Source organism: Falco biarmicus, chromosome 4, assembly GCF_023638135.1.
Source record: "Falco biarmicus isolate bFalBia1 chromosome 4, bFalBia1.pri, whole genome shotgun sequence".
NCBI classification, from domain to species: domain Eukaryota; kingdom Metazoa; phylum Chordata; class Aves; order Falconiformes; family Falconidae; genus Falco; species Falco biarmicus.
The window spans coordinates 32,909,338-32,935,466 of record NC_079291.1 but is presented as its reverse complement, the minus strand read 5'-3'; the positions used below and the strand labels follow the sequence as shown (position 1 = coordinate 32,935,466).

Below are 26,129 nucleotides of genomic sequence, written 5' to 3'. Positions count from 1 at the left end.
GGATTTTTCATTTCTCTGTCTGTGCTTAGAGCACAGTTCCTCTGAAAAGTCTCATTTTCTTGGCGTGCCACCAACACGCTGCTGAGGGGTCTATTTGTCTCTGTTGCCCTCAGGACTCCGAGCCGTCAAATGAGGTGGTCTCAGAGGCCCCAGGTAATGTGGTACCCTCCACCTCAAGAAGTAGCTCTGAAGAGCTGGTATCGGTGGCACAGAAACGTCCAGAAGAGGTAGGACATTCTGTGTCTATTCTTTTTCAAGATTAACTGTTGGGGGATACACGTTTGCCTCTGTTTTTCATGCCTAGTGTTGTTTTGCTCATAGTAGAGACTTTTGATAGTTAAATCTCAATCTTACCCTCCCACCAACAACATGCAAGACCAAGGTAAATCTCAGGACCTTGATTCACAGTACCTGTAAGCCAGGTACGTTCCATCTGCGACCTTTTTAATACTATTTCTTATTATCAGTGATATGGAAAATACTTTTCCTTGTTCCTTTCTTTCATGCCATGACAGTAACAGGAGTCTTGTTAGATTCTGGCAGATTAAGCTTTATGACACTAATGAGTCAGAATCTGTACATAGCTATATAGGTAGATGTCAAGCTTTTGTCATCCTTCACTAAATTTAAATACAGCTAACTGCTCCATTGTGCAAAAGAAAGACCCGTGTAGATGTTGTGCCTTTTTTTGTGCCCTTTTCCAAAAAAATGGTATTAGATGCTAATGATGTAGTATGATCATAAGTCTGTACTCCCTGTTTTTATAATAAGAGGTGCTGGCTTGTAAGATAGTTCCACAATGTAGCAAATGACTTCTTTTATGTTCCTGCAATGCGTACTTGTCACCATACACCATGGCTGGAGGAGAGGTTGTCTGCAGAATTCAGACTCACAACTTCATTTTGTGGTGGCAATCATCCTTTCAGAGAACGATTATTATCCTTAAATTCACCATTCCTGTGAGAGAGAAGTCCTTCATTTGGAGTAACCTTAACATTCTTAGTTTTGGCTTCTTCAAACAGTTTAGTTGTTGTTATTATTATTAAAGATATTCCAGGTACCAGATAATATAAAGACTCAGCTTTCCTGCTTTTTTCTCAAATTTCTTTTGACTATAACATTGCCAGTAAAGGACAGTATGAAATACTAGTCATAGAAAATACAGTGCCATTTATTAGTTCTTTAGTGCAGCCTTTAGATAATTATCAAATACCTTCCTGAATTTTTCCTTTCCTCTGATAGTCTTGACACTTTGTCTGAAGAAGAGGGAACTCCGCAGTACAGGGCCAGGAGAATTCTTAAGAGTGTCTTCTGGATTAAGACCAAATAGGTACTTCACTTATTTCGGAGTATCACGATATATTCTAAGATAGAAAGTCAGATATCACGTCTAGGCAGTCCTAAGGATAGAGTAATAGAAACTTTTAGTATTACTTTTGTATATATTCTTGAGTAGCAAAGGGACATTAGGCTATGGAGGGCCATGAGTTCTGCCTCTAAAGTCTCAGCTTTGCCAGCTTGTCTCACTCTACTGGAGAAATTAAAATTGAGAGCAGAGATGTTATTTACAAATAAAAATAGAGGAAAAGTGCTGCAGAAAGAGGAATGAGACATGGTTATTTAGTAAAAGGCGATGGAGAGGAAGATGGATATACAGTTTTTTGCCTTTGTGGAATAAATACCGCTAAACTGGGGGAAAGGAAACTCCAGAGAACTGAAAGATGGAAATACACCTTTTGGATTTTACTAAATATCTCAGTAATAGTTTATGTTGAAGGTGTTTTACTGAATGGGGGGGTCATAAAGTATTATATGTGTTTTGTAAGGGAACGAGACTTTCTCCAATCATATTTACTGCAATTTATGTGAAAACAGAGAGGTGAGTCAGAAAGAGTTTTGTGGTTGGATTTGCAGGGAACCTTGAGAGGGGAGCAGCAGTATGCTGAATTTCCAAATTCAGAACCCACCATGAAACAACCCATCTAAGTTACACATGGGTAAGTCAGCACAGTAAACAAATATTTGTGCATTACACCTTAAATAACAAGTAAAAAAAAAAAGTGTTTGCAGAATTTACTTCAACTAATGCCTTTTTTATTTCTTGTTTTATTTGAAGTCTCCTGGTACATCACTCCCTTATATTCTTTCAGTGTCTGCTTAATTACAGCTGCTGACTGATGCATTATTTGTATAATAATTTATGTCTCATCTGAATTCAACCCATTAGTATTGGTGAGAAGGCAGTTGTTAAGGAAAAGTTCAAATGCAACCATGGAAAAGAGATAGGAGAAAAGTTTAAAGAAGGCAAAATGGCTAATAGCTACAGATTTTAGGAACGTGGTGGAGAATTAAGAAGGATGTGGAAAGTGATGTTTAAAAAGAGTCTCAGACTTGCAAATGTGAAGGAGAGACAGCTTCTAGTAGGAGAAAGTAATGAATATCCCATGATTTGCCACATTAATTTGTATAAAGTGTAGGTTTTTTTCCTGCTTGCAAAATATTTCCACTTAGATAGGCCATACTGAATGTAACTCGCAGTTACGTGTCATCGGTTTTATCTTTGTGGGATGTCATTGATTACTCAGACGAGGCTTTCTTTTGCTTGTCCAGTTGTTCTTCCTAGTAGAAATGATGTTTGAATTTTGAGTTTGTTGTGGTTTAACCCCAGCCGGCAACCAGGCACCATGCAGCTGCTCACTCACTTCCCCCACGGTGGGATCAGGGAGAGAATCAGAAGAGTAAAAGTGAGGAGACTCATGAGTTGAGATAAATGCAGTTTAACAGGTAACACAAAAGCCGTGCACACAAGCAAAGCAAACCAAGGAATTCATTCACCACTTCCCATGGGCATGCAGGTGCTCAGCCATCCCCAGGAAAGCCGGGCTCCATCACACAGAATGGTTACTCGGGAAGACAAACGCCATAATGCCAAATCTTCCCCCCTTCTTCCCCCAGCTTACATATACTCAGCATGATGTCATATGGTATGGGCTATCCCTCAGGAAAGTGTGTGTATTCATCAGTGTATTTCAGATGCAGAAACAGTTTGGGTTAAAAAATAACCAAACTGTGTTTGAAGTTAGAAAGATACCTTATTTTATGCTTTCAAAAGCTGTGCAAACTTCAATAAAATTTACGTTTTATAGATTTGAATGCTTGAATGATTTTAATTAGTATCTCTCCTAAAATAGGGAAGTTTCCTGTGTGATTGATGAGTCAATATTGTATATATGTATTGCCTTTTTTTAAGAATTGGAACTGAGAAATTGGAATTGAAAGAAAAATTTGATGCTTTTGAAAGGAGACAGATGTGTGCCATCCTAATTTCAGTGTCATTTTGTTAGACCTTCCTAGCAGTTTCTTAGGAAACTGTAGAGTAACACTGTGTTTCATAGAATGTTATACTAAATTACATAGTTTTGGTAGTTTCTCTCTAATAGTAATGCTTAAAACAGGAATTTTGTTCCCACAACCCTTTCAAAATCCAGAAGCACGCTATTTTTGGTATGCCCTGAGTCAAAACATTAAATTATGTCTCTGTTATCACACATTCTTTACCATGAACTGATGAAAGAAAATTCTCTGGACGTGTTGATTAGTTAAGATGTTAAAATGTTTTAAAAGTACACAACCACTTACTTGAATAACACTGTAGGTGTTTGATAAAATTGAAAGGCTGATGGATTAGATTTTATGACTCTTACTCAGTTTTCTGGGTCACTTTCATTGTGCATCTGGCAGTTGCTGGATATTTAGTAAATGTATTTATGTAGTTTTTAAGATTAATATACAGTGATGTTGAAGAAAGTGAAGGTTTGTTAAAGTAGTTTTGCTTTCTCTTTTTCATGTGGTGGCTAAAGAGCAAGGCGGGTGGGCTGTAGCATTTCTCATAAGCAGCACTTTGATCCACAGGGAGTGATGGTGTCTGTGGTTGGTTATCTAAGTAAGAAGAGACTAGTTTTGACAGTTTCCTTAAACCCGAATCTCATAAGAGGCATATCCTCTTCTTTAATTAGAAGTAAAATAGAAATACATGAGTTATATGTATTAATTTCCTTTGCCGATCCTGTGGCAAATCAATTAATCATGTTTTAATAGTGTATCCCTAGAGGCTAACAGAGCTGTTCTTTCTGAATGGCTGCATTGCCAGAGCAGTACAGATACAGATTAAATGCTATGCCATTCTCTATTTTGGATAAAAAATTGAATTAACCAACCAACCAACCCCCTACTTTACCCTGTAAAAAAGCATATATGTATATGTTCTGGAGCATTTTAGGGTAAAATATGAATGGCATGATGGTAGCATATGAACATGAATAACTTATGTATCTGTGGTGCTTTCGGAGTGCTGTATTGAAGCTATAAAAGCAGTGTGAAATGTGATTCTCAACTAAAGAAAGATTAAGATAGATAGGTACCCATTAATCTGTTGCTGAACTATTAGACATGCAGTGCTTGCAGTTTATCTGGAGAGAGCACAGACTTTTTTTTCCATCAGTAATGCACAGCTGAGGAATAGTGTTTTGTTTTATAGGAGGAGATGTGTCCCACACTTAAGTCGTCTGCCATTAGTCAGAAGTATGGTACAAGCAGCTTAAAAGGTTTATAGAATTCAGTGTTAAAATCATTGCAATATTCTTAGAAAATCTAGGGGAGCCATCTGCATTATTTCATATACAAGCAAAGGGAGCATTTCTTAATTTTTATGAACACAATTGGCAGCTGATCCTACCTTTTGTTTCTTGAGTTACCTTCCTTCCTTGATCTCTGGATAAAACCTTTCCTGACAAGTCCCATTGACTCTTCCAAGTTAATACAAAAAGAGGGGTTTTTTAAAACCTGAAGCTATAAACTTCGTCAGCAAAGCGTGCAATCCATCCTTATGATATTTTATTACACTGAGGTGTTGGCTTTTTAAAAACCTGTGATGTAACATGTTCTGAAAAAGTTGAATAATAAATAATTCCATGGCAAAGGATGTAATAATGCTCATGTGATATTTTATCTATCTGCTATAATTAGAAGTCTGTTAAATAACTGATTTTCCATTACTGACATCTTTCAGTTGAGAAAATATCTCAATCGTCACGTTGAATAAGCATTGGCAAGAAGCAGAAAGTTGATATGCACTATTAAGGAACACAAGAAAATATCAGAGAAAATATAAATTTGTGTGTCTATCTGTATGTATAAATGCAAAGCTTTTATGCTTGTGCTTGTGAAAAGGCTGTGCATTCTCTTCTAAACTTCATAGGCGTAATATTTTCTCTCTGCTTTGTGTAGCTGCTAGCTTGAACTCAACAGAAGAATTGTGTCAGACTGTTGTTGCTATCAATGTGTTGGTCATCCTGACACAGTTAATTGGAAAAAAAATACAGTTACCCACATAGAGTGGGTTGAGCTGCATATTTACTCTTGAACACTTAATTTTTTTGTTTAACTTCCGAAGAGCTTTCCCACTTAGAAAAGTCATTGGAAACTTCCATGCTGTGTGGACCTAGCAGACTGTCTTCTGAAATCATAAGCAATAATTCACTACTTATTCTGTATCATAGATAAATAATCACCCTTTATATCAGAAGTTGAAAGACTGTGATTTTGGAACAGAGGTTGATTTTTACTCTGAACCGGCTGCTACACTTAAATCAGGGTGTTCATTTTGTGCAACACCACAAACACTACATGGCATAGTTTAAGAATGAGAAGAAAATATGTTAGGTCATCTGTGTCATCCATGCCCTTGTAGACATAGGACTGATCCCTCTGGTGCATTTGGTAGTAATTTATTCTAGTTTTAAAACTCTAAGCGATGATGGTTTTCACACTTTCAGAGCCTTTTCTTTTACACTCTCGTTCAAAGCACCTTACAGAATGTTTATTGGACTCCTCCTCTTTGTTTTCTTTGAATGGCAATGAAGAATTGCAACAGATTACAGATCAGAAATTGCTATGCATTTAGGAGATCTTCTGACCTAAGTCAGATTTATTGTAGAGAAGACTGAAATTTGGTTACTTGGCTGAAATTTGGTGCTTTGGCCCATAATCCAGCTCCTCCTTTTAGGGTATGGGTTCCAACCATCAGACTCATTTATCAAAATAAAAGAGTTGATTCATGTATTCAGATCATTTGGCACTCAGGACATTTCTTTGATTTTACTTTTTATGCTTCTACAAGTAATTATTATGGTTACTGTAGGTCCCATTAATATTTCATAACAAATGTGCTAAGCCACATGCCTAAAAAGACTTAGAGTCAGTGTTAAAAGTGAATTAATAATGAACAAAGAAGTGAACATAATACCTTTGACTACTGAAGTGATCCCTCTGAAAAACAAACTGGGAAATACAGTAAGCATGGAAGTGTGCTGTCGTTAGGAATTCATATTTTCCATCTGATCTCTTCATATGACTGTTTTATGTAATCTTCTTAATAAGAAAACATAAAGGTTGCAAGATGGCTGGAAAATGCTGTCATGCAGTTCTGCTTTTGAAGTCAAAATTTATTTATGTATATTTAAGCTGTAAATGGCCTTACGGAATGAATGCTCCTCCTAGAAGAACATTATTAATTTTAAAAATGAATTAGGTCTGTTTAAAACTTCCACAAATCCTAGACATTTTTCTTTATTTAACCTTTTCACAGTCTCTGCCCTTCTTTAAAGTACATTCAGTCCTGTATCATCTGTTACTCAGGAAGGTATTTAATACATGACTTGGCATCATTTGCATTATACAAGAAGATTAACTTTACAAGCTCTGCTATTAATCTGAGTAGCTCTACATATTGACCTATGAAAGAACATAATTAAGTTAGCTTAATTAAGTTAATTAATTGTTACACTCTGATGAACTTACTATTGAGAGGAAATTAAAGGCAAATAGAAAATGGCATTCATTGGTTTGAAATCATATTTTAAAGGATTTTACAAAGCTACATTATATTTAGATGACGAAAATATCTATTGTATAATAACCAAAGCAGAGGTAATTAAAAATGTCAAAAGCTAAGACTCCCTGCAGTAGTCTCTCTTATTGCCTGACATTGAGCCATATTTCTAAAAGCAATTAAAAAAGCATGCTAGAAATTTAGAGAATAACTGTTGTGGGTTTTTTTTCCCCAATACCCAAATAATTGAATTTAGAAACTGACCCCACTGCCTACACAGGAACTGTAGAAAAAGCACACTATCAAAGTTAAGGTAAGTGTTAACATCTGATATCACTCTCCTTTGGGGGAGAGGAAAGGGTGAAGGATTGAAAGACAGCACAGGGCAGGGAACAGTACCCAGTCAAAAGTATGTACTCACACATCAGCATAAGAATGCCTTTCTCATGCAGTGATGGAGGGGAAGAGACCCAGGCTCCTGGAATTTCCTCTGTCAGCTGCATTTTGCTTGTCAGGAGTGCCTGTAAGTTCGCTGCAGGAAAATATTCCGAGTTCAGCACAGATCCTGTGTGTGGACAGACCCTCCGCATGACTTCAGCATCAGGCTTGATATGCTCTGATGTGTACCCTGGAGATCATCAATTCCGAGTAGGCATAATTAATAAAAAGTAAGAGAAAAATGACCAAACATGCAAAAAACGTGCCACAATAAATGCTGCCAAACGAGCAATTTATTAATCGGTGACATTCATTAATTTTAATTTAGCTTTTGTTTGAAATTTATCTGTGTGAGCAATTATTAGTCCTCTATTACTTTTATCACACACCACACCACATACACACACACACACACACACACACACGTGCACGCACACACACTCTCTCTCTCTCTCTCTGCTATATAGATTTTCTGGATGGCATCCTCAGATTTTAGGATTTCATGCTTTCTTTCTGTTGTAAAAATGAGTGGTTTAAATCAAATGAAAATAGTATTTTCCCTGTGGTATTATTCTTTGGCATTTCCAGATCACATGAAAGGGTCATTGATATGTGGATACATTCTCTGGAAAAATAGCAGCATTGAAAATGGGAAGCCAGTGGCATTTAGAATCACTTGTGTACAAATTTGTATTCATACTCTGAAAACAGATAAGTTGGAATTTCATTCCTTCAAAGAGGAAAAAAGAATCTTTCCTTCAATTATACTAGATTCTTTTTCAGTTGAAAAAAAAAAAAAAAAGATCTGAAACACCCTTTAAAATGGGTAGGATCACAAGAAACAATTCAATTACAGCTACTGTATATTTAATAAGACACGTTGTTCAACACTTTGCCCACAAAAAAAAAAAAGTTTTAGTTTTTGTAAATTCAGTTTGAAATGAACATGTTATATTTGGCTACTTTAAAGTGTTATGGACCGTTAAACAACTTGTTATGTTTGAAGAAGAAAGAACAGCTTTTACTTCAGTTTAAATGGCATGCTTTAAATCATTAAAAAAAAAAATTGGCTAGAGGAAGAGAGTGGAAAATGAAATGAAACATTTGAATTTAGCAAGCTTTAGGTGGGCAAATAGCAGTAACTTGTACAAGTTGAAGGCCGTTTCCCACCCGCTGTATATTTCAATAGCTGAACTGATGTCAGTGGACTTCAGTGTACCTGTGTCCTCTGTCTGGTTAGCTGTGACTGGATTGTTTTGAAATGTTCATGCCGTGGCATGGTACAATGTCCTGCAAGCTACTGTTGTCATTTGCTCTGTGGCACGTGATACACAATGGAAATTGTTTTCTGGAGGAAAGTAACCGTAACACTTTTCTTCAATATGTTATGTACACACTCTTAATGTTATTTTTTCTTTCGTTTCTGAGGGATTTGTTATCTTCTGTCTTATCTGTTATATTTGAATGAAAAATTAAGCAAAAAACATTCTCTGGTCCTTGTATGCAGTGTAAATATTAGACTTCACATTGGCCTATGTGAATAAAGCAATTATACTTTTTCTAAGTGATATATAATGTCAGAAATTTTCTGGTTTGTTTTAATATGACAGGTTGAAAATATCATCAGAACCCTTTTAAGTTATTATAGTCTAGATTTAAGATAATGAAGCTTGAGCACAATTGAAAATTTCAATGTCACCTTTAAGGTAATGAAGATAAGCAGAGGTCAGTCAGTAGTCATTAATAACGTAGGTTATATAGATTTTTCCCTACCCAGTTGTTTCAGGGTTATCTCTGAACCATGGTGCAATCCCAATAGTGTTGCAATGCTGCTTCATCAAAGTGTTGTTTCTCTAAATTTCTCTACATGTTAAGTAGAATATTTAGACATTGAAGAGTTTGTATTACCTAAATATTTTAGCACAGTAGGATCAGTGATGTGTTATTTATTAGAAAAACTCTTTTTGCTATTAATGCGTGGGGTTTGTGATATTCATATATGCATTACTCTACACTGGTTAACAGTAATTTAAAACTAAATTTATGTTCACACCAAGTATGTATTTTCTGAAGATTATGAAGTAGATTAGCACACATCATTATCTTTCATAGCCCTCATTGACCTGCTAAATCCTTCTGAAGTGAACTGTTTTCCTCTAATTATTCTTTTATTTTTTAAAAGTGGCTACTCAGCTATCTTAGTCTCCAAAAGACTCTAGATTACCTGGCATGCCTAGAGCTACGTATTCTATGCTATAGTTGTGGGCTTTATTTTATTCAGACACTGTGAAAAAGTCACTGAAATACAGTTACATTCAGAGACTTGGACTCTGATGAGGATTGGTGTCTCTGGGAGTCTGGTTCTCCATTATCCAGTCCTGATGTGTTTTACTCTGGTAAGATTGTTGTTTAAATTGATTGAAGTCAGCACAGGAAATTAGCACACCCCTTCTGTCAATAAAGATACTTTTCTGTCCTCTCATAAGGACTGCTTTGGTATTATTCCGTATTCCCCATATACACAAAAGAGGTGGAGATACACCTACTGCACAAGTTAGCTGGCCAAAATCGTTTGTCTAAACCTCCATAGACTGTGCCAGTGTTCACTGAGAAAGATGCTTGCAGAGGGCTTTTCAGGGCATCCAGAGTAGGCTTTAACCTAGGGGACTGTGTTTCACTGTTGGCTAAGACAGGGTTCCTGAGATGCTCTGACAATTCAGTGGCCAGCGGAGCAAGTCCTCAGTCAGTTTACATCAGCCCAAGCCCACGCTTCTGCTGAAAGGGCAATCTGTTCGTGCAGCCTGCCCACTGGTCTTGTTGGACCAGAAGATGACCGTGCTGGGTTGGTGGGCTGATCTGGCAGACCATGGGGTGACATCCGTAGGGAGCAGAAGGGGTGCATAGCTGTGGACAACAACTTCCCTCTTCAGTGGCAGCTTGCAGTTACGTGGTCCAGAACTGACAGTGAGACTGCACTGTAATTTTGGTGCTCTAGAAAAATCAAATGAAAATAACCCTCAAATTACTTGTTAGTGTTTCTGGCTTTAATGTATTGGCCAGTTCTTCTGTATTTATTCATTTACAAGGAGCACTTTTTCCACACTTTACAGCTCTCCTCTCAGTTTACCCCACAAAATCAGGCTCGTCGTATTTGGGTTATTCAGGAGACTGACTACAATTAAGAGCTACTGCTTAATGTGACTAATGTCAATCCTGCTCTTCTTTCTGCAAATTAGGATCAATTACTACTTATAAGATTTTCCAACAGGTGATTAGTTACACAAAATTTAGTGTGATTTGGTATCTAGAACCACAGGCAATAGAATGCACAGAAAGTCGTATATATGTGCTTGCGTCCTTATGAATATTTTTTGCTATCTTTCTCAGAAAAAATCTTTTCAGACTATTAGTGCATGGAGGCATATCCACGCCTTGCTTGTGGAAAACTACCACTGTTAATTTGGATTCAGCAAGGTTTAGGGAACCATGTTCGAATCTAGAACGCAAACCTGAGCATCTTCCATCCAAAAACAGAGTAAATTTAAGTAGTAGGTTCTAGCTGGGGGGAAATTTACAACCAGAATTCCAAAATGACCAGTCAGTGTAGAAAGTTGCCTTAAAGCCGTACCATTGAATGACAATAGAATTGTTCCCTGTGTGCTTTCCAAACTTTTGACTGTGCTTTGCTCCAGTTACCCCCATAATTTCAATAGGCTTTTTGTGTATAGGTGCTTACTACAGGTAAACTCAGTCCAATATGGATCACACAGGGTGGGTATTATGAAGATAAATATCCATAGTTTAAGAAGATAAAGACAAGCCTTTAGAAAATGCCGCCTTGGAGAAGTATAGAAAAATAAATGAAAAGTCAAAATAAGGGCATACTTTTTCTAATGTACCTCTGAATTTGGGAGGTCAAATACTCAAAATGGAGGATGAGATGTGAAAAAGTAGGAAGCATGAGGAAAGAAAACAAAGGAGCGGATATTTTTTCTCCATTTTAGATGCTTATTTTTATTCTCATTTTCTGACAGTCTTCATATATATAGTTAGCTCTGGGAAGAAGATCTGGTGTAAGTCAGCATTTAAAAATGGAGTCATCCATAGAATATAATTTTTGTGTGTGTGCATGCTGTGCAAAATTTTAGATGCTTCTTTCTGCAAAATGTTGCTTGTTTTAAAAGCCTCTTTGTAGTTTCAGTGGTGGTATTTGAAATGGGGGTAGAGGCAAAAATGATGCAGTGTCATTCAGAGCCCGCAGATAATCCAAAAGTCACCATTGTTCATATTTTCGCCTGATAAGCAGCAGAGTAAAAATAACCCAGTTTTGACGTTATATTGTTATTTGGGAATATTTTGGGTGTCTGCAAAGGCACCAAGTTGCTCAAAAAGAGGAAGCACATTAAAAGGTTACAAAAAAACCAAACCCAACCACTGTTCTTGTAAGAAAGACTGGGCAGAGGAAACTTTGTTCTTCACCACAGGCATGATGCCCACCCTGCAAGATCTCTCCTTATGCCATGGAGGGAAATACATTTGATCCCTCCATCCCTGCCTCAGGATCTCATGTAGAAACACCAAACACTCAGAGAAGAATTGAAAATAACCTTCTATTTGAATTACTTTATCTGAGATCAAAAGGTGGAAGAATTCATATTGTTATTTAAAATAATATTACTCTTCTGAAAATCTATATTTTCTAAATTCCTCCTATGATACTAACTATTTCAGTGAAATTTCTTTATCTCAAAGGTTATTTGATTTAGTAATAACATTTAATTTGGGAAACTAATAGGGATAAATTTCATTTGTTCTTGGCTTCATGTTGCAGTCTTCCCTGGGCATCTGCCTGTGGCCGTTGAAGGTGACAAGAAACTCAGCTAGATAAACATTTGTTATTACCTAATTAATGAAGCTCCTTATTCCTTTATGCCCAAAGTTAACTTGCCAGTGTCCAAGTGGAGTGATAAAGCCAAGAAATAATGTCAAAAATTAAAACTGTTCGGATGCAATATTGCATATGTGCTGTGGTTTCCGGTTTTTTTTTTCTTTTCTCCCAAGTCAGCATCTATGAATTGTGTTTTACAGCTCACTGTTATATATGAATGTAGCACATTTAGAAGATGGATTAGCCGTTTTTTTCCAGAGTATTATAACTTTAGAACTTCCTAAATTTTATTTAATGGATTAATGCTAGTTTATTTGTATTTAAATCAGTATGCATTTTAATTTGTATTTAATAAGCAAGGGGTCTTTATGTTACAGTCTGTGAAGCTCCCATAACACAAATTAGCAAATGATTCTGTGCAATTATATATTATACCTTTCTCGTGGCAATATTACCCCAAGAGCTTGTCATTTTGAGTATTTTTTTTTAACTAGATAATTTGTATTGTGTATACATTTCAGTTTTGCAATCAGGGCTATATGGTTAAAAACACTGAATAAAAAAAAATAAAAAATCCTTACCTCAATGAGCTTCCATTTCTGGTATAAAACCAGCCATTGTAGATATTTTTTTTAAAAAAAAACACATGTATTAGTTCTGTTTACTACCTTTTGGCTCAGATTTGCACTTAGTAAGAGATGGTTTATTTTTTAAAAAGCAAAGGCTGATAATAAGACTGATAATACTGTTTCAGATATTCAGAAATTTCACTGTTTTTTTTCCTACAGAGTTTATTATTCAGTGGGTTATAATAGCCTCTACTTCACTGCATAATATAGAAACTTAAGTTAGTAATAGAAACCAGATTAAAGACAGTGAACAGATCCATGCAATGGAACAAATGAATTCCTAGTCTTATTAATTGGTAAGCTTAAGCTAGACAAGTATTGCACATACAAACTGGGAAAATGGAAGGCTGTTTGCATAAATACTTTTCCATTCTTAAAGCACGTCATTAATAGACTCTATCAAATCAGACCAAGGATCTGTATCGAGCAGCTTCATCATCAATGTATGTAGTCAAGAAATGAATGTCATCAGAAATCACTCGGCTTAAATGGGAAAAAATGTCTGTGTTTTTATTTACACAATAACCTCAAATGCTCATCCTCAAAGTGGCAAATTTTTTTGCCCTTTGCTGTTCTAAGTGTCACACATGTAACAATTATTCTTCATTCCATAATGGATCATTTTTATCAGAATCCTGTGTCTCTTCTGTATACATAGAATAAATATTTATGTTTTCTTATTTTTCTGAACTAGAAGATACTGATAGAATAGGTTTGAAGTGTCAACTATAATTCATTGCCTGCAAAGAAAAGCTTTATACTGATACTGTGTGAAAGGAAAAGAATATCTAAATCATTTCAGCAGCAAGCTTATAACCAAGATAATATCAGCATTTTCCTTGAAAATATATCTGCTATAAATTAAAGGAGGTCTTCAGTATTTTACTAAAATGCTTCTGACAAGTTTAACCCCATCTTCAACAGGAATGTATGTATGAATACAAAAACCTTTTTTTTAAAAAAAAAGAAGTGAAGGTCAAGTGTAAGTTAAAACAAGCTTGCAGTAAACTTCATAGTAATTCTGCAAATATTTTGTTTAGAACGTGTTAACAAATTATGATGCTTATTTAGTATCAGTCTATAGGTACACATTTTATTGTTATAGAAAGCTTAATGTATATGAAGCGCTTTTCTATTTTGTACAACAGTAATACAGTTTGCAAAAAAAACCATGAAATATATGTACACTGAGTATGTTTGAGTTAACTCTTAATTTAGTTAAAATTAGCCTTAGCAGTAAACGTAATAGAGGGGAGGTGCATATCACAGTATGTAATAATGTTTAAATATATACATAGCAAACTAATTGGGTTAATAAGATTATAATTAGAATTCTAAATATGTTTGTAATGAAGCATTTTACACACAAATACTATGGTTCAGTATCTTGACACATTTTCAGCTATGCTTCGTTTCTTGAACAAGAAAATGCAGGAAAGTGTTGGTACTATTTGTAATGAAGTAATAGCACAAGAGAAGAGTTGTACGTGGTGAAGCCCTGCACCTGTTTTGCAGAATTCATAGCTGTCCCTTTATTATTTCATGAAACTGTTTGAAGTACTTTAACAGGTCCTATACTGCCTTTCTTTATCAAGGGGAGAAATGTACCCGGTTCCCAATCAAAAGCAAGTGGTTAAGTTTTGTGCTTGCTTTGTGAGTGCTCTTTCCCCAGGCCCTGAGCTGCAGCAGCAGCAGCGCACCTCCCACATTTACAGCCACTTGCTCTGGAGAGCACACATCTGCTGAGAGTTCTCCAAGGCATATGGTCAGGAAAGACGTTTCTTTTCTGGAGCCAGTCACACCCACAAAAGACCCAAAGTATCTGTCCCAGGCTGGAACAGCTTTTTGCAAATAAGTAGAAAGCTGAAACCAAGTCTCAGGGTTTTTGATGTATGTGACGATTTTACTTTGAACTCCAAGTGGTTTTTTTCCTGCAATAAATTTAACTTTAATCACTGATTGCACTGATGTTGAAACAAGCTGGAAGATCTAGTGAAATCATGTGTTTACTAGCAAACATGTGAAAATACAATTTTAGGGGGTATACCCAACGTTTGGGTTTAGAACTGCCTAGAAACTTGAATATTTTTTTTCTTTAAAAGTATTAAATATTAAAAGAAAATGTGAAAATGCACCCTTCCTTTCCATGACAAAACCACAGGAGCAGTCCTTCATTTTGGAAGCAATTAGTGTGTTAGGAAGGTCATTAATGCAAGGCTATGCATTTGTCCCTGCTAGTGACATGAATAAGCTAAATGATCTTATGGTATTTGCTGTTGTCAAATTGCATTAGCATCCTAGGCATAAGAATGTCATTAACGTGAAACCAAAATTAATTACTATGATAAGGCAATAAAACTTGTTTAATACTGCATGATCGGTAGCTTGAAAGAAACTTGCAATTTCAATTTTAATTCTTTCTGTAAATATTTCCAGTTCCTACAGACTTTGAATCATTACCTTTTGTGATTATTTACAGATGGAGTGGAATTTATTCCTGGATGGGCACTCTGCAGAGTGTTAAGGGTGACTCTGCTTGCCATCATGTTTTTCGCATATGTATTACGGAATTGCTGCACTATCCCATCCTAAAATCAATGTGGAAGATAAGCATGATGAGTTATGTTCTGGGCATTGCTTGTACTGTCCACTGAGTGCATCTTGTGTAAGCAAAATATCTAACTTTCAGAGAGCTTAAATGCAGGAAAGATGAGTCTAAGTCACAGTCACTATAATTAACTTCAGTTCTATATCAAACCACATAGAAATTAAATTATTAGCTTTGGTCGTATTTCACTCAGGTTCTTGAGCATCTTTTTTAAGTTTATGCTGTTTATGTATGCTGAATTTTGGTCAGCCACCTCAAGAGGCTTCAAAATAACACAGTACTTGAACCCAAACAGCTGCCTACACGCAGGATGAGAACCACCTTTATTTGGTAGGTTCCACTGTTTATTAGAGAGAAGCAATGGCATTGATCACGTTTGTATCTATTAGTGCTACACATTTGATTTATAAGCAGAATCATACTGGAAGTATTGTTGTTTTCTGGACAGCAGCCAGCCATTTGTATTTGGTCTTGTCCTGCATATTCACTGGGTCCTCTCACCTTGTGAAGACTGAGTAAGTTAATAGTAATAAAGGCAGGAAGTCAATCGAATCATTCCATTTCCACCGACTACACTAAGTAAAATCTAAACTTTTTTTTAGGGTAAAAGCTTTTCTTTCAATGTTGTTGTACTCAGACCAAAGACATTTGGTGTCAAAAATAAACCTTGTCTAGGTGGACAAAATGCAATTCAGAATCAATAAAACTCAGCATTTCATTCAAAAAACTTATCTGTCTGCATCTGTATGGGTCTGCTTCTGCAGAACTATCTAGAGCTTTCAGTTTATTGCATACAATCAAATGTATGCTAAAGAGTTCACAACAGCCCATTGTTATTTCTTTACAATATCTATTTCTGTTTCAGTATAAGAGAGATACTATATGAGGATATGTCTGTATTGAAATATGAGGTCATACTTTTTGGAAATCGGGCATTTCTGTTAAGCTGGCACATGCTTTTGGCCATGAAGAGGCATGCTAGGAACTTTGCATTCAAAACTCATTTTTCAAAGAATTGGCTTCTGGTGTACTGTGGAACAAGTTCATCAGACAAAAACTGTATTAGGCTACCAATGCGTATAGTTGCATATAGCAGAGGTTGTTCTCACTCTGGAAAAGCCTCGGTATCTTCTGTTCCAGGAAAGTGGGTACATTACAAGTCAGGTTTTTGTGCTTTGAAATGGAAATACTGAGAAATACCCGGGTGTCTTCATCCCTTCCTGTACCTGCCTACGTTGCAGAACAAGTACGATGCCTTCATGGCAGATTGAGCGGGCACACTAACTGCTACTTCATACTTTTCAAACATAGAGCAATAATTCTGAGGCAAACAAACTCCAGGATCATGCAATCTGGTAGACGTCAATTGACTGATGGTGACTTCTGCATTTCAGCATGAGAATTTGCATCTTCGCAATGCTCTTTGAGGAGCTTGCTTCACATCTTCCAGAAGCCAAAAACTTCATTAGGGAAGCCTACCATTTGTCAGAAATAGTCATATATTGCTCTTTCCATAATAGTGTTCCAGCTAGCTCTAAGTGCATGTCTTGCTTAGAAATTTCAGCAAGTCAGCAAATCTTGCATTTGAAAATGGTATTTCAGTGGAGACACTCAGGAGGAATACACCTAGGGCTTTTTGAAGCACTAATTTCTTAAACCACGTAGGCTTGATTGTGCCTTTCAGAGAGGATAAAAAAATTTGTTAACTGCAGAGTATCTGCTGCTTGATTTTGCAGGGCTTGATAGATCACTGGTTCATAAACATTATTGTAGAAAGCAGGAGAATGATGCACAAACCAACCTATTAAGGAGATCTAGCCTTTCATTTGTTTGGACAGGCATGACATTTTGTTGTCAATTGACTGTTTCTATCCTTTCCTGCCATGGGTTACAAAATAATATGCCCTGAGGAAATGAAATTCAGTTATGCATTTAATATTTTTGGATTAGTGGGGAACATGCATCTGGCATGGTGAAAGTAGGATGGGTTTATCTATAAAAGTTAGTTAGAAAAATTATCTCAGTTGATATAAATATGATCACAACCTGCTGTATTCCTCAGAAAATTTGTAACACTTGAGACAAAGGCTGCTGTCGTCACTGTTAGAATCTAAATCTTTTTTCAGGCTGATGAAATATTAATGTGAAGGGAGTTCTAAAATATTAAAAAGTTTGGCTTATGAAAGTAATGATAGAAATCTGACACTGTGTCCAAAAAGGATTTAGGGGCAATGGCTGACATAAGAGCTTACCAGCAAGCAGACCAGTGCAATGCAACCAGTTCTCCGCTCAACTCCAGCCCAGCCCCACTAAAATTTTTCGTTTTGAAAATTCCTTTTTCATTAAAAGACTGGAAGTTTAATTTTCCACATACAGAATAAGAATGAAATGAAATACTGGAATGAGTAGTGACTGGATGCTGCTAAGTGAGGACTAGTGATTTAGTCACAGAGTAGTACACTCCCCAAAGGCGAGAATAAGGTCTGAAATCTGGCAATTTTTGTTATTGGCTTTGGAATAGATAGGTGGACTGTTATTTAAAACAAACAAGCTGAACACATAGTTGGAAAATTAATTTCTGTGTTGTATGCTTTCATCTGAAATGTTTAATTTTTAGACTTCCAGTCACTCCTGGTGAGGTGGATAAAGTATGCTGCTCAACAGGATAAACCTCAGGTTAAATATTACTTCATATCTTCCCTATCAGGAAATGGGAATCCTGGCTTAGAAGGTTTTATGATAGATGAATGAGTTGAAAATTACGTTTATCAGTGAAATATTCAGTGCCTGTCAGCATTACAAAACAGACACCATAAGTGGTGGTTTTCTGGTTGGAACACATTGCCATAGTCCCCAAACATGTTTCTAATTTTTTTAGAGAGACTGGTGCCTGTTTCAGTTTTTCCTCTTGGATTCCCTTAAATGACAGATTAGAGATAAGATTATGATTCAGAACTTAAAGAAGGCAGTTCAACTGCCAGGTATTTCCTTTCTAGGAAAATCTCCTCAGTTTCCCTACCTTGAACATATCTGTAAGTGGTAAGTTGTTATTTCTACCTTATCCTTGTACCAAGAGATGTTGTTTAAAGGAAGTAGATAGAGAACAGCAATCAAAAAAAGAAGGGCTTGTGTCTGAAGGATAGGATGCCAAGAAGATTTTAAGTGTTATCCTAAGGATCTTCAGGAACTTTCCTGATTAAAAAGATGATAATTTTGTAAAGTAAACTGTGAAAGGTAGAAGAAAACAAGCCTCAAGATGGCGAAACATCCACCAAAGGGTGAAGTTCTACACAGGTTGAGAGGGCAGCCAAAGGAAGTAGTTTATGGGAGGAAGGTGGTACAACCTTAAGACATATTATTTTCACTGGCTTTTGTCTAAAGCTATCAGCTCAAACAAAACAACAAAATGGGCATGGAGAAAATTCCCTTTTATTCTTTGTATCAACAGATAAGACCTTGAAAGTGAAAGAATGTATTTGGGATTTTACCCAAGGAGCAGGGAAGGGCTGCCTTGCATTTAGTGAAACTATTCAGACAAAAATCTTAGATCTCAACCTGGATCACTCAGAGAAACTGGAAAAAGAGAATCACAGATGCAGCCTGAATTTTTACATAGGCCAGGAATGCAAATCCTTTCCATTAAGCAAGAATGCTAGCTTATTGCTGAGAGCCAGTGCAGGCAAAATGCAGCTCAAATCACCTTGGAAAGAATATTACCAGGAAATATATCTTCCATTTTCTTGGGTCTTCTTCCTTCTTCCTGCACAATTTTTTTTGATTCTGCAGCTTAACTTTGAAATATCCTGTATAAAGAAAATCCTTATATCTTGTGAGAAATTGTGGAAATTAAGGGAACAATTTACCTTTCTGGAGGGAAGTGTGTAAAACTGACAAGTTTGGCTATGCAAAAGACACTCCACTAAGGAGGTGTTTGCTTCAGAAATGGTAGAAAATCCCATTTTGTTTTCGCCAGCGGTAGCCGGTTGAGAATTTAGCATGGATCCCTAGACTACAGAATTAACTTGGGTTGCCTGCTCTTGGCTTACATTTGTTGTGTTTACCCACTGTGAAGGGAAATAGGAGAGCCACAGTTAGGTACTCGAGGTCATTAAAGTGAGCTGCCAGTGAGCTCTGGCACTGGGTTCACTCGCTTTGTGCTTTCTGCACATTCTGAGTTCTAGGACTGTAATCCTTTTACTTATTCTTTATTTTTTTAAAAAAAAATTTTATTTTATTGACATCTGCTTTTAATTTGGGTAGGTACCATTTTCTTTCTACTGCTTCTGCTCAAGGCGTAAGTTAAAGAGAGACCTCTATGAACAGATACTATTTTGGCTAGGATAAAAAGGTATGTGGCACTGAATATTGTGATGGGAATATCATAGTGGTATGCTTTCATCAGGCTCAAGCTACTTGAAGATTGTTGGGGTTTTATTTTTGATTTAAATATCTAGTGAACCTCACTGTGCTGACAGGTCTGACATCGTATCCACAAGCAGTGAGCGGCAGCGCTGTGTTGCCTTTGAGCCATCAGTGGACCTTTGCAGAGCTTCTGTAAAGGAGACAGAGTGATGCTGGTTTTCTGGCCCTTCCTTGCCACGACAGGTAGATGGCAAGCCGCTGGCACCCAGAAGTGTCTGTCATTTTCAGGACATTGTCCGCGTTGCTCCCTGTTAATCTGTCTAGGAAAAAACAACAGTAGAGATGTTCATTGACTAGGAAATTATTGTTTTCCATGGCAATAAATTTTGAGTAAGGGTTTTCTGAAGGGGCTCCTGTCTCCTGGGGTGGGGTGGGATGTTTAAGGTATGCATGGGTGCTTTGGCCTACAGAAAAGAGGGGATAAGACCCGCTAATGAGGAAGCTGTTGCTGGGTAGGGTAGCTTATACACTTAGGGGCTACACCAGCAAAGTACCTAATGCTGTAATAACCTACAAATCTGAGCTATTTAAATTGGGATAAGTGTTACAATCAATTATTGTTGCTTTCAATAGGGTGCCTGTTCCTCTTCTTTTTCTCAGACTCAGCTTCTTACCTGCCTTGTTGAGTCATGTCTTCATGTGTGATAATTATATCCAGTCATAATTAGTACTGAACGCTGATTTCTACAAGCTGTCTGCGGGTTAAACTTCTCAGTTAACGATGAGCTGACTGTGGCACTGGATTACCACCTGGATTCGATTTCTAACACACTTCATTTCCAGGCATCCTCTTTCAGTATTTTCACTACACTTTAGTCTATATTAAGGTGGAAATTGGATTAAAAAGACAAAGTGTGAAATCATTTGCTGAAGCAAACAGAGTGTTAGTGCCAAATTTTGTATAAAAGGACGCTACTGAAAGGATTGTGGGTTGCTCTTCTAATCCACAGAGAATCCCTCCACCTCTGAGTTTTAAGAACTTCATTTCCAAATACAATGCACAGGGGGTACATAAACCCCTGTTAAACAGTTCATTTTGTGCAGTCTTCTCTTGTTTGTTTATGGTACTAAACATGTTGTTTTCAGCCTGGAACAATCTCACTCATGAGAAATCGCTTTGTAAATTTAAATACTGTATTAGTGACAGCTCTGTTCAGAGCAAGCATTTTAATCTGTTGGGCAGTACCTATAGCTGTCCTCCTGTAATTAAAGTTTTTAATATACAAAAGAAAATTTTGCTATTTATTTTTCTCAATGAAATAAAGATTTTCAAGAGCAAAAATTGGTTATATGTAGACGCAATGCTCGCTGTGTCTGAAAATGTTGTGTTGCTAGGGCAAATGAATTACTGCTGTTCTTGGATGAAGAGAATATTGTGTGTGAAACTCCCACTGTCTCTTGAGTAAACAACAAAGTTTGAAATGTAAGCACAAGACAGGACATAAACAATATGTTTTAAAAATCCAGAATCAGAAACTGATGTAATTCTGGGCCATAACCTTAACAATTACCATCACGCAATGCGAGACAGCCCAAATATGAAAGTATATTCACTTAGAAAAAAAATTATCTAACTCAAGCTGACCACTGCAGCTTTCACAGAGAGGATATTGACTACCACTTAAATGCTGTTAGGATGTGGTCTTCCTTTGACAGCAGGTACTTGTCCTTCTGAAAAAGAGGACTACACACATCATCTCCATTTTATCCTGCTGGCTGATGTACTAGCGCTGACTTGGTAGTTGCTTCCTTATTTAATTATGTTTTAAAATTTGACTCCGTTCTCTTTTCATCATTCCAAACCGGACACCTTTTTTTATGCATTGCCTTCTGATTGCTCTCAAAGCATCTTTCCAATTAAATAATTTCCTGATAAAAACAAGTTTATGTGAAGTAGAACTGTTTTCATATGCTTTATAGCTTGCTGCATATTATACCATATTGAATATCATAAAATCCCTGCTATTAATGGTTGTTTACTTTTCCTAGAGACAAAAGATATGCATCAGAATTTAAACCCAGACAATATCTTGCGATAACTGCACTCATTTTATGTCTTCTTTACTGGTTTCAGAAAGAACAGGTGATGCTCTGCACTAGAAAAGTTAATGCTTTTAAAGCCTTCTGTACTTTCTGAATCTAATAACAATGACAGCACTTAGCACTTATATAAATCTTTTCATGCATAGACCTCCATCCTGACTTTGGAAGTAGTATTATTCACATTTTGAGGATAAGTTCTTTAATGTAGCAGTGAGTTCAATTTCCACACCCTCCAGGCCAAATACATATTATAGTAGGGGGACAAATGTCAGAGATTTTTGCTGAGAAATTCCTCATCTGAACCTCAGACTTTGCTTTACTATAGACTCATGCATTAGCTTTATCCTCATTTCTGTTAGTGACCCTCCTCTAGATTAAATCCTATTATGTACCACTCTTCCATTTCTTCCTCTTTTCCAGTGACATCTGCCAGCTCTCTATCCAGAAGTTCTCTTCAGCTTTCTCCATACACCGTGCTTCATATGGGGAGTTCTCCCTTGACCTCAACTCTGTTTTCCCCACAGAAGCACACCTCTACAGACTGACTTCTCAAGGCCCAGTGCTGTTTTGATAAAATATCTGCAATAACTGTCTGATTTTTGCTGTCTCTACTGTATAATCTGTATAAATTAAATATAAAAATAATATACATATAATATAAAAAATAGACATGTAAGATATTTTTATATATGTCTATATGAACTAGTTTTATATACTTTTTGATAATAACAAATTTTTAATCATTCTTCATTTATTAGCCATGCTTGGCACAAAAATGTGGTTGAGATGCATGCCCATTATCCTGACACAGTTAGCTTTTATGGTGTTTTACTACTTGTCCTTCTCTTCTTTCGTTTTTTTTCATAACTGATTTTAGACTCTGCAAGATCAGACTCTCCAGATGTGTCTGTACAGTATGTGGCATGATATGACTTGGCCAAGATTCAAATTATTAATTAATATTATAGTTAAATAAATATTATATCAATATATTACTATGTATAAAACTGAACAGCAAAATCTTGACATGAGCTAGAGACCTTTCTGTATCTAGGTTTTAAAAGGCATCATTTTTAGGATTTGGAATGAACAGGGGAAGCAACATCTAACAAAATTTTTCACGTTTCACTTTTTTGAGAACTTACTCCTCAAAGGTTTCTTTGAATTTAAATGAAAAGGAAATACTTCAGTCCAAGTCACAAATGATTAATGCCAGTAACTTCTACTGACGTTAAGGACAGTACTGAGAGGCAAAGGGAAGCATCAATTAATACGGGAAGAGTAAGATCCTTGATTTGTGGTCTACCAAAATAGACAGCATTTGCTGTATTTTCTTTATAGTCTTCATATTCTTAATAATAATATTTTAAAATTATGTTGGCAGATGAAATAGTGTAGTTACATATTTGTTTCTAAATTTAAATGCTGATTTAAATGTCAGTGCTGTCTAGGGTCTAAGGTCCATGTAGGTGAAAGGAGGCAGGCAAAATGAGTTGTAGCAAATACTAGGTATTATTTGCAACAGAACGTGAGCCTGGTTTTCCCACATAATTTTTTTTTTTCCACTACCTGTTCTGTGGTTAAAGGAGACAAAGGATGATTATCTTAAATCATCAGTAAACAGAAAATAATGAAGTCATCACTGGCTGTTAACTCTTAGAGTCATGATATCCAATTGCTGGAGCTCCTGAATGTACAGAAAGAGAACAGCCAACGAATAAAACCAAACAGATTGCAACTAAGTAAAATGAATGAATATGTAAGCTTTTGCTTGATTTTGTTAGGTAGCACTGACAGTTACGAGAGCGGCTGTTGTACAAGAGCAGACAGCAGCAGTAACTACTGAACATTGCTGCGGGGCCATTGCTGACCCTGTGTAAGGTGCTGGGCAGAAACTCTTTAGAGGCAGCTGACTGGCAGCACTTGGATTTCAGCAAAAAATAGTCCTCTGAAAATAGCTTCCTTTTAAATACCGATAATTTAGATGCCATGCTTGTTCCAGGGCCTGTTTAAATTCAGTATTCCATTCTAGACAAGCCTGGTTCTACAATATATTTCGTACACAGCCCCAGTAAATAGTACCGTTCAGTTCAGTGATCAGATGAGTGTAATATAACTGTGCATGTATACCTGTTTGCAAGTGGACCCTTAATGATTTTGGAGAATATTATCTCTTGGAAGCATTGTGATACAACAGAATGGGAGGCAAAAAAACAGAGTGAGTAGTCTTCTGAGGAGTGGAGTTCAGTGAGCTTCAAAATTATATGAAGTGGCTTCAGTGTTTTAAGGAAAAAATAGATAAATAATGGTTCATAATATCAGCTCTGTAATGAGCTCTTCTACCGTAAAAGCCAAGCAGTAATTGGTTATAGCCAGATTTCCCTAGCTTGGGAATCTTTTAGAATATAGCTTTTCAATAACTGAATCACATTGAAGTATTTTTTCTCTTCTAACAAAGTAATGTGTGATTTGTTGGAGGGTGGGCAGAGATGGGAAGCAAGCTGTTCACAAACCAGAAGATGACTTTGATGTAGTACAGTGAAACAGTAACTTCTAAATTTATCAGAAAGAAATGAACCGCGAACCTATAAGGAAACCTGTTTGTGGTGACTACCTGCACCAAGGCAAGGTCTGTCAATTACTTTGATTCTAAGTTTCTGAAAGGCAACTAATATATATTTTTTTACAAAGTAAAATACATCTCATAAATTATAAATATTGTTAGAGAAAAAGTTTGGGGGGGTATCAGACTATATTTGGAGGCAGAAGCAGCTTTTACAGGGCAGGTTTTTGCAAACTTCCTTTGGATGATCCTTTAAATGTTTGGACATTGCATTATTTCCAGTTGAAAGATTTCATCAGATTCTGACTTCAAAAAATTACAGCGAAGCAACATCACTATCATGACAAATGACCAAAACATCCCTCAGTATACCCACTGAATTAACTAACATTTGGCTTTAGAACCTCACTTGGAAATGGAGAAACACAGATGAGTGGAGGAGGCTGAGGAGAATTAATTGTACAATTACACCTAATACATTCATTTTTTAATGTAGAAGCTGATCAACTTGAAACTATTGAAACCTCGGTATATGAAATTTTACAATTTTGTTTCCAAATTGACTGTGTTTATTACCAATACACCCTTGATGCTTCACATACAGCTGAGCTGATCTGTTGTAGAAACAGGACTATTCAGGCATCATTACAGGATCAGAACAGTAATTGCTATCTTCAAATGAGAAATAAAGTCAAAATATAAACCCAAACAAATCTACAAGCCTTCCTTTGCTATCAAGCCAACTGAATTCCAAGTTCTAAAGCAGTAGCTTTCTTGTCTTGTTTGATTTCCGGTCCATAGCCAAATCTTTGGGTTATATCATCATATTAAAAGTATGTTTATACAGCTTGTAAAGGAATGATTTTGACTTCTGGGTAGGTCTGCAGTGCTAGTTTTAATTTAGATTAAATGAATCATAACAGCAGCGGAGATGTAGGTCTTCCATGAGAGACTGTACCTTAGTTGTTAGCATGAAGGTGTGGATCTGGTCCTAGCCTAGAATGCTCTTTTGGGGATTTTATTTAATGGATGTTGAAATCATTGGAACATCTGTCTGTAGTTGTTGTACTCTGAATTTAAATATCAGTATGTGTTTTGGAGGACCTACTGAAAGGAATTTTGTTTTTTTAGAAATAAAAAGCAAAAGTCTCTTCCATCTCTTGATTTCTTCAGCAGCACAGGTTCTATTGGCTGTCACAGTCTATCCTCTGTCTACTTCTACAGCTCCATCCATTTATATCAGTTGTGTTTGCAACTTTGTGGATTGTGGCTAAATATAGGCATTCAGTATTACAACAACTATAAAGCCATTTTTACAGCATTCACTTATCTCACATTTTGGAAAATAGGGGGCTAAAATAAAGGCCTTTGCTGTGTTGTTCAGACTCCTATGTCATCATAATAACTCTATTGAAAGATCCATCTTTTATGCCTTGCACCTGAACAGAATTTCATGGCTGTACTCATGTGAAATGTTCTGATGAAATATAAGAGAAAAGAGAGAAAAGCTTTCTGAATTGTTAGCTCTCACGTTTTACCAATATTTTCATGAATTCCCAAGTTATTAAATTTAAAATACTGCAATACACTTTTTCTAATTAAATGTGCATTTTCTTTTGTCATAAGGAAAGAAAAAACTTTGGTTATGC

At 36.4% G+C, this 26,129-nt stretch overlaps 1 protein-coding gene across 1 annotated transcript in view; it reads left to right on the top strand.

The window, feature by feature from the left end:
* The window catches only part of PHF14 (PHD finger protein 14), a 173,974-nt gene that overhangs the window by 133,463 nt on the left and 14,382 nt on the right, over positions 1-26,129 (top strand). The window contains exon 18 of the mRNA XM_056334178.1: positions 114-227. Within this exon, the coding sequence (XP_056190153.1) occupies positions 114-227 (114 nt within the window). The remainder of the gene's footprint in view (positions 1-113; positions 228-26,129) is intronic.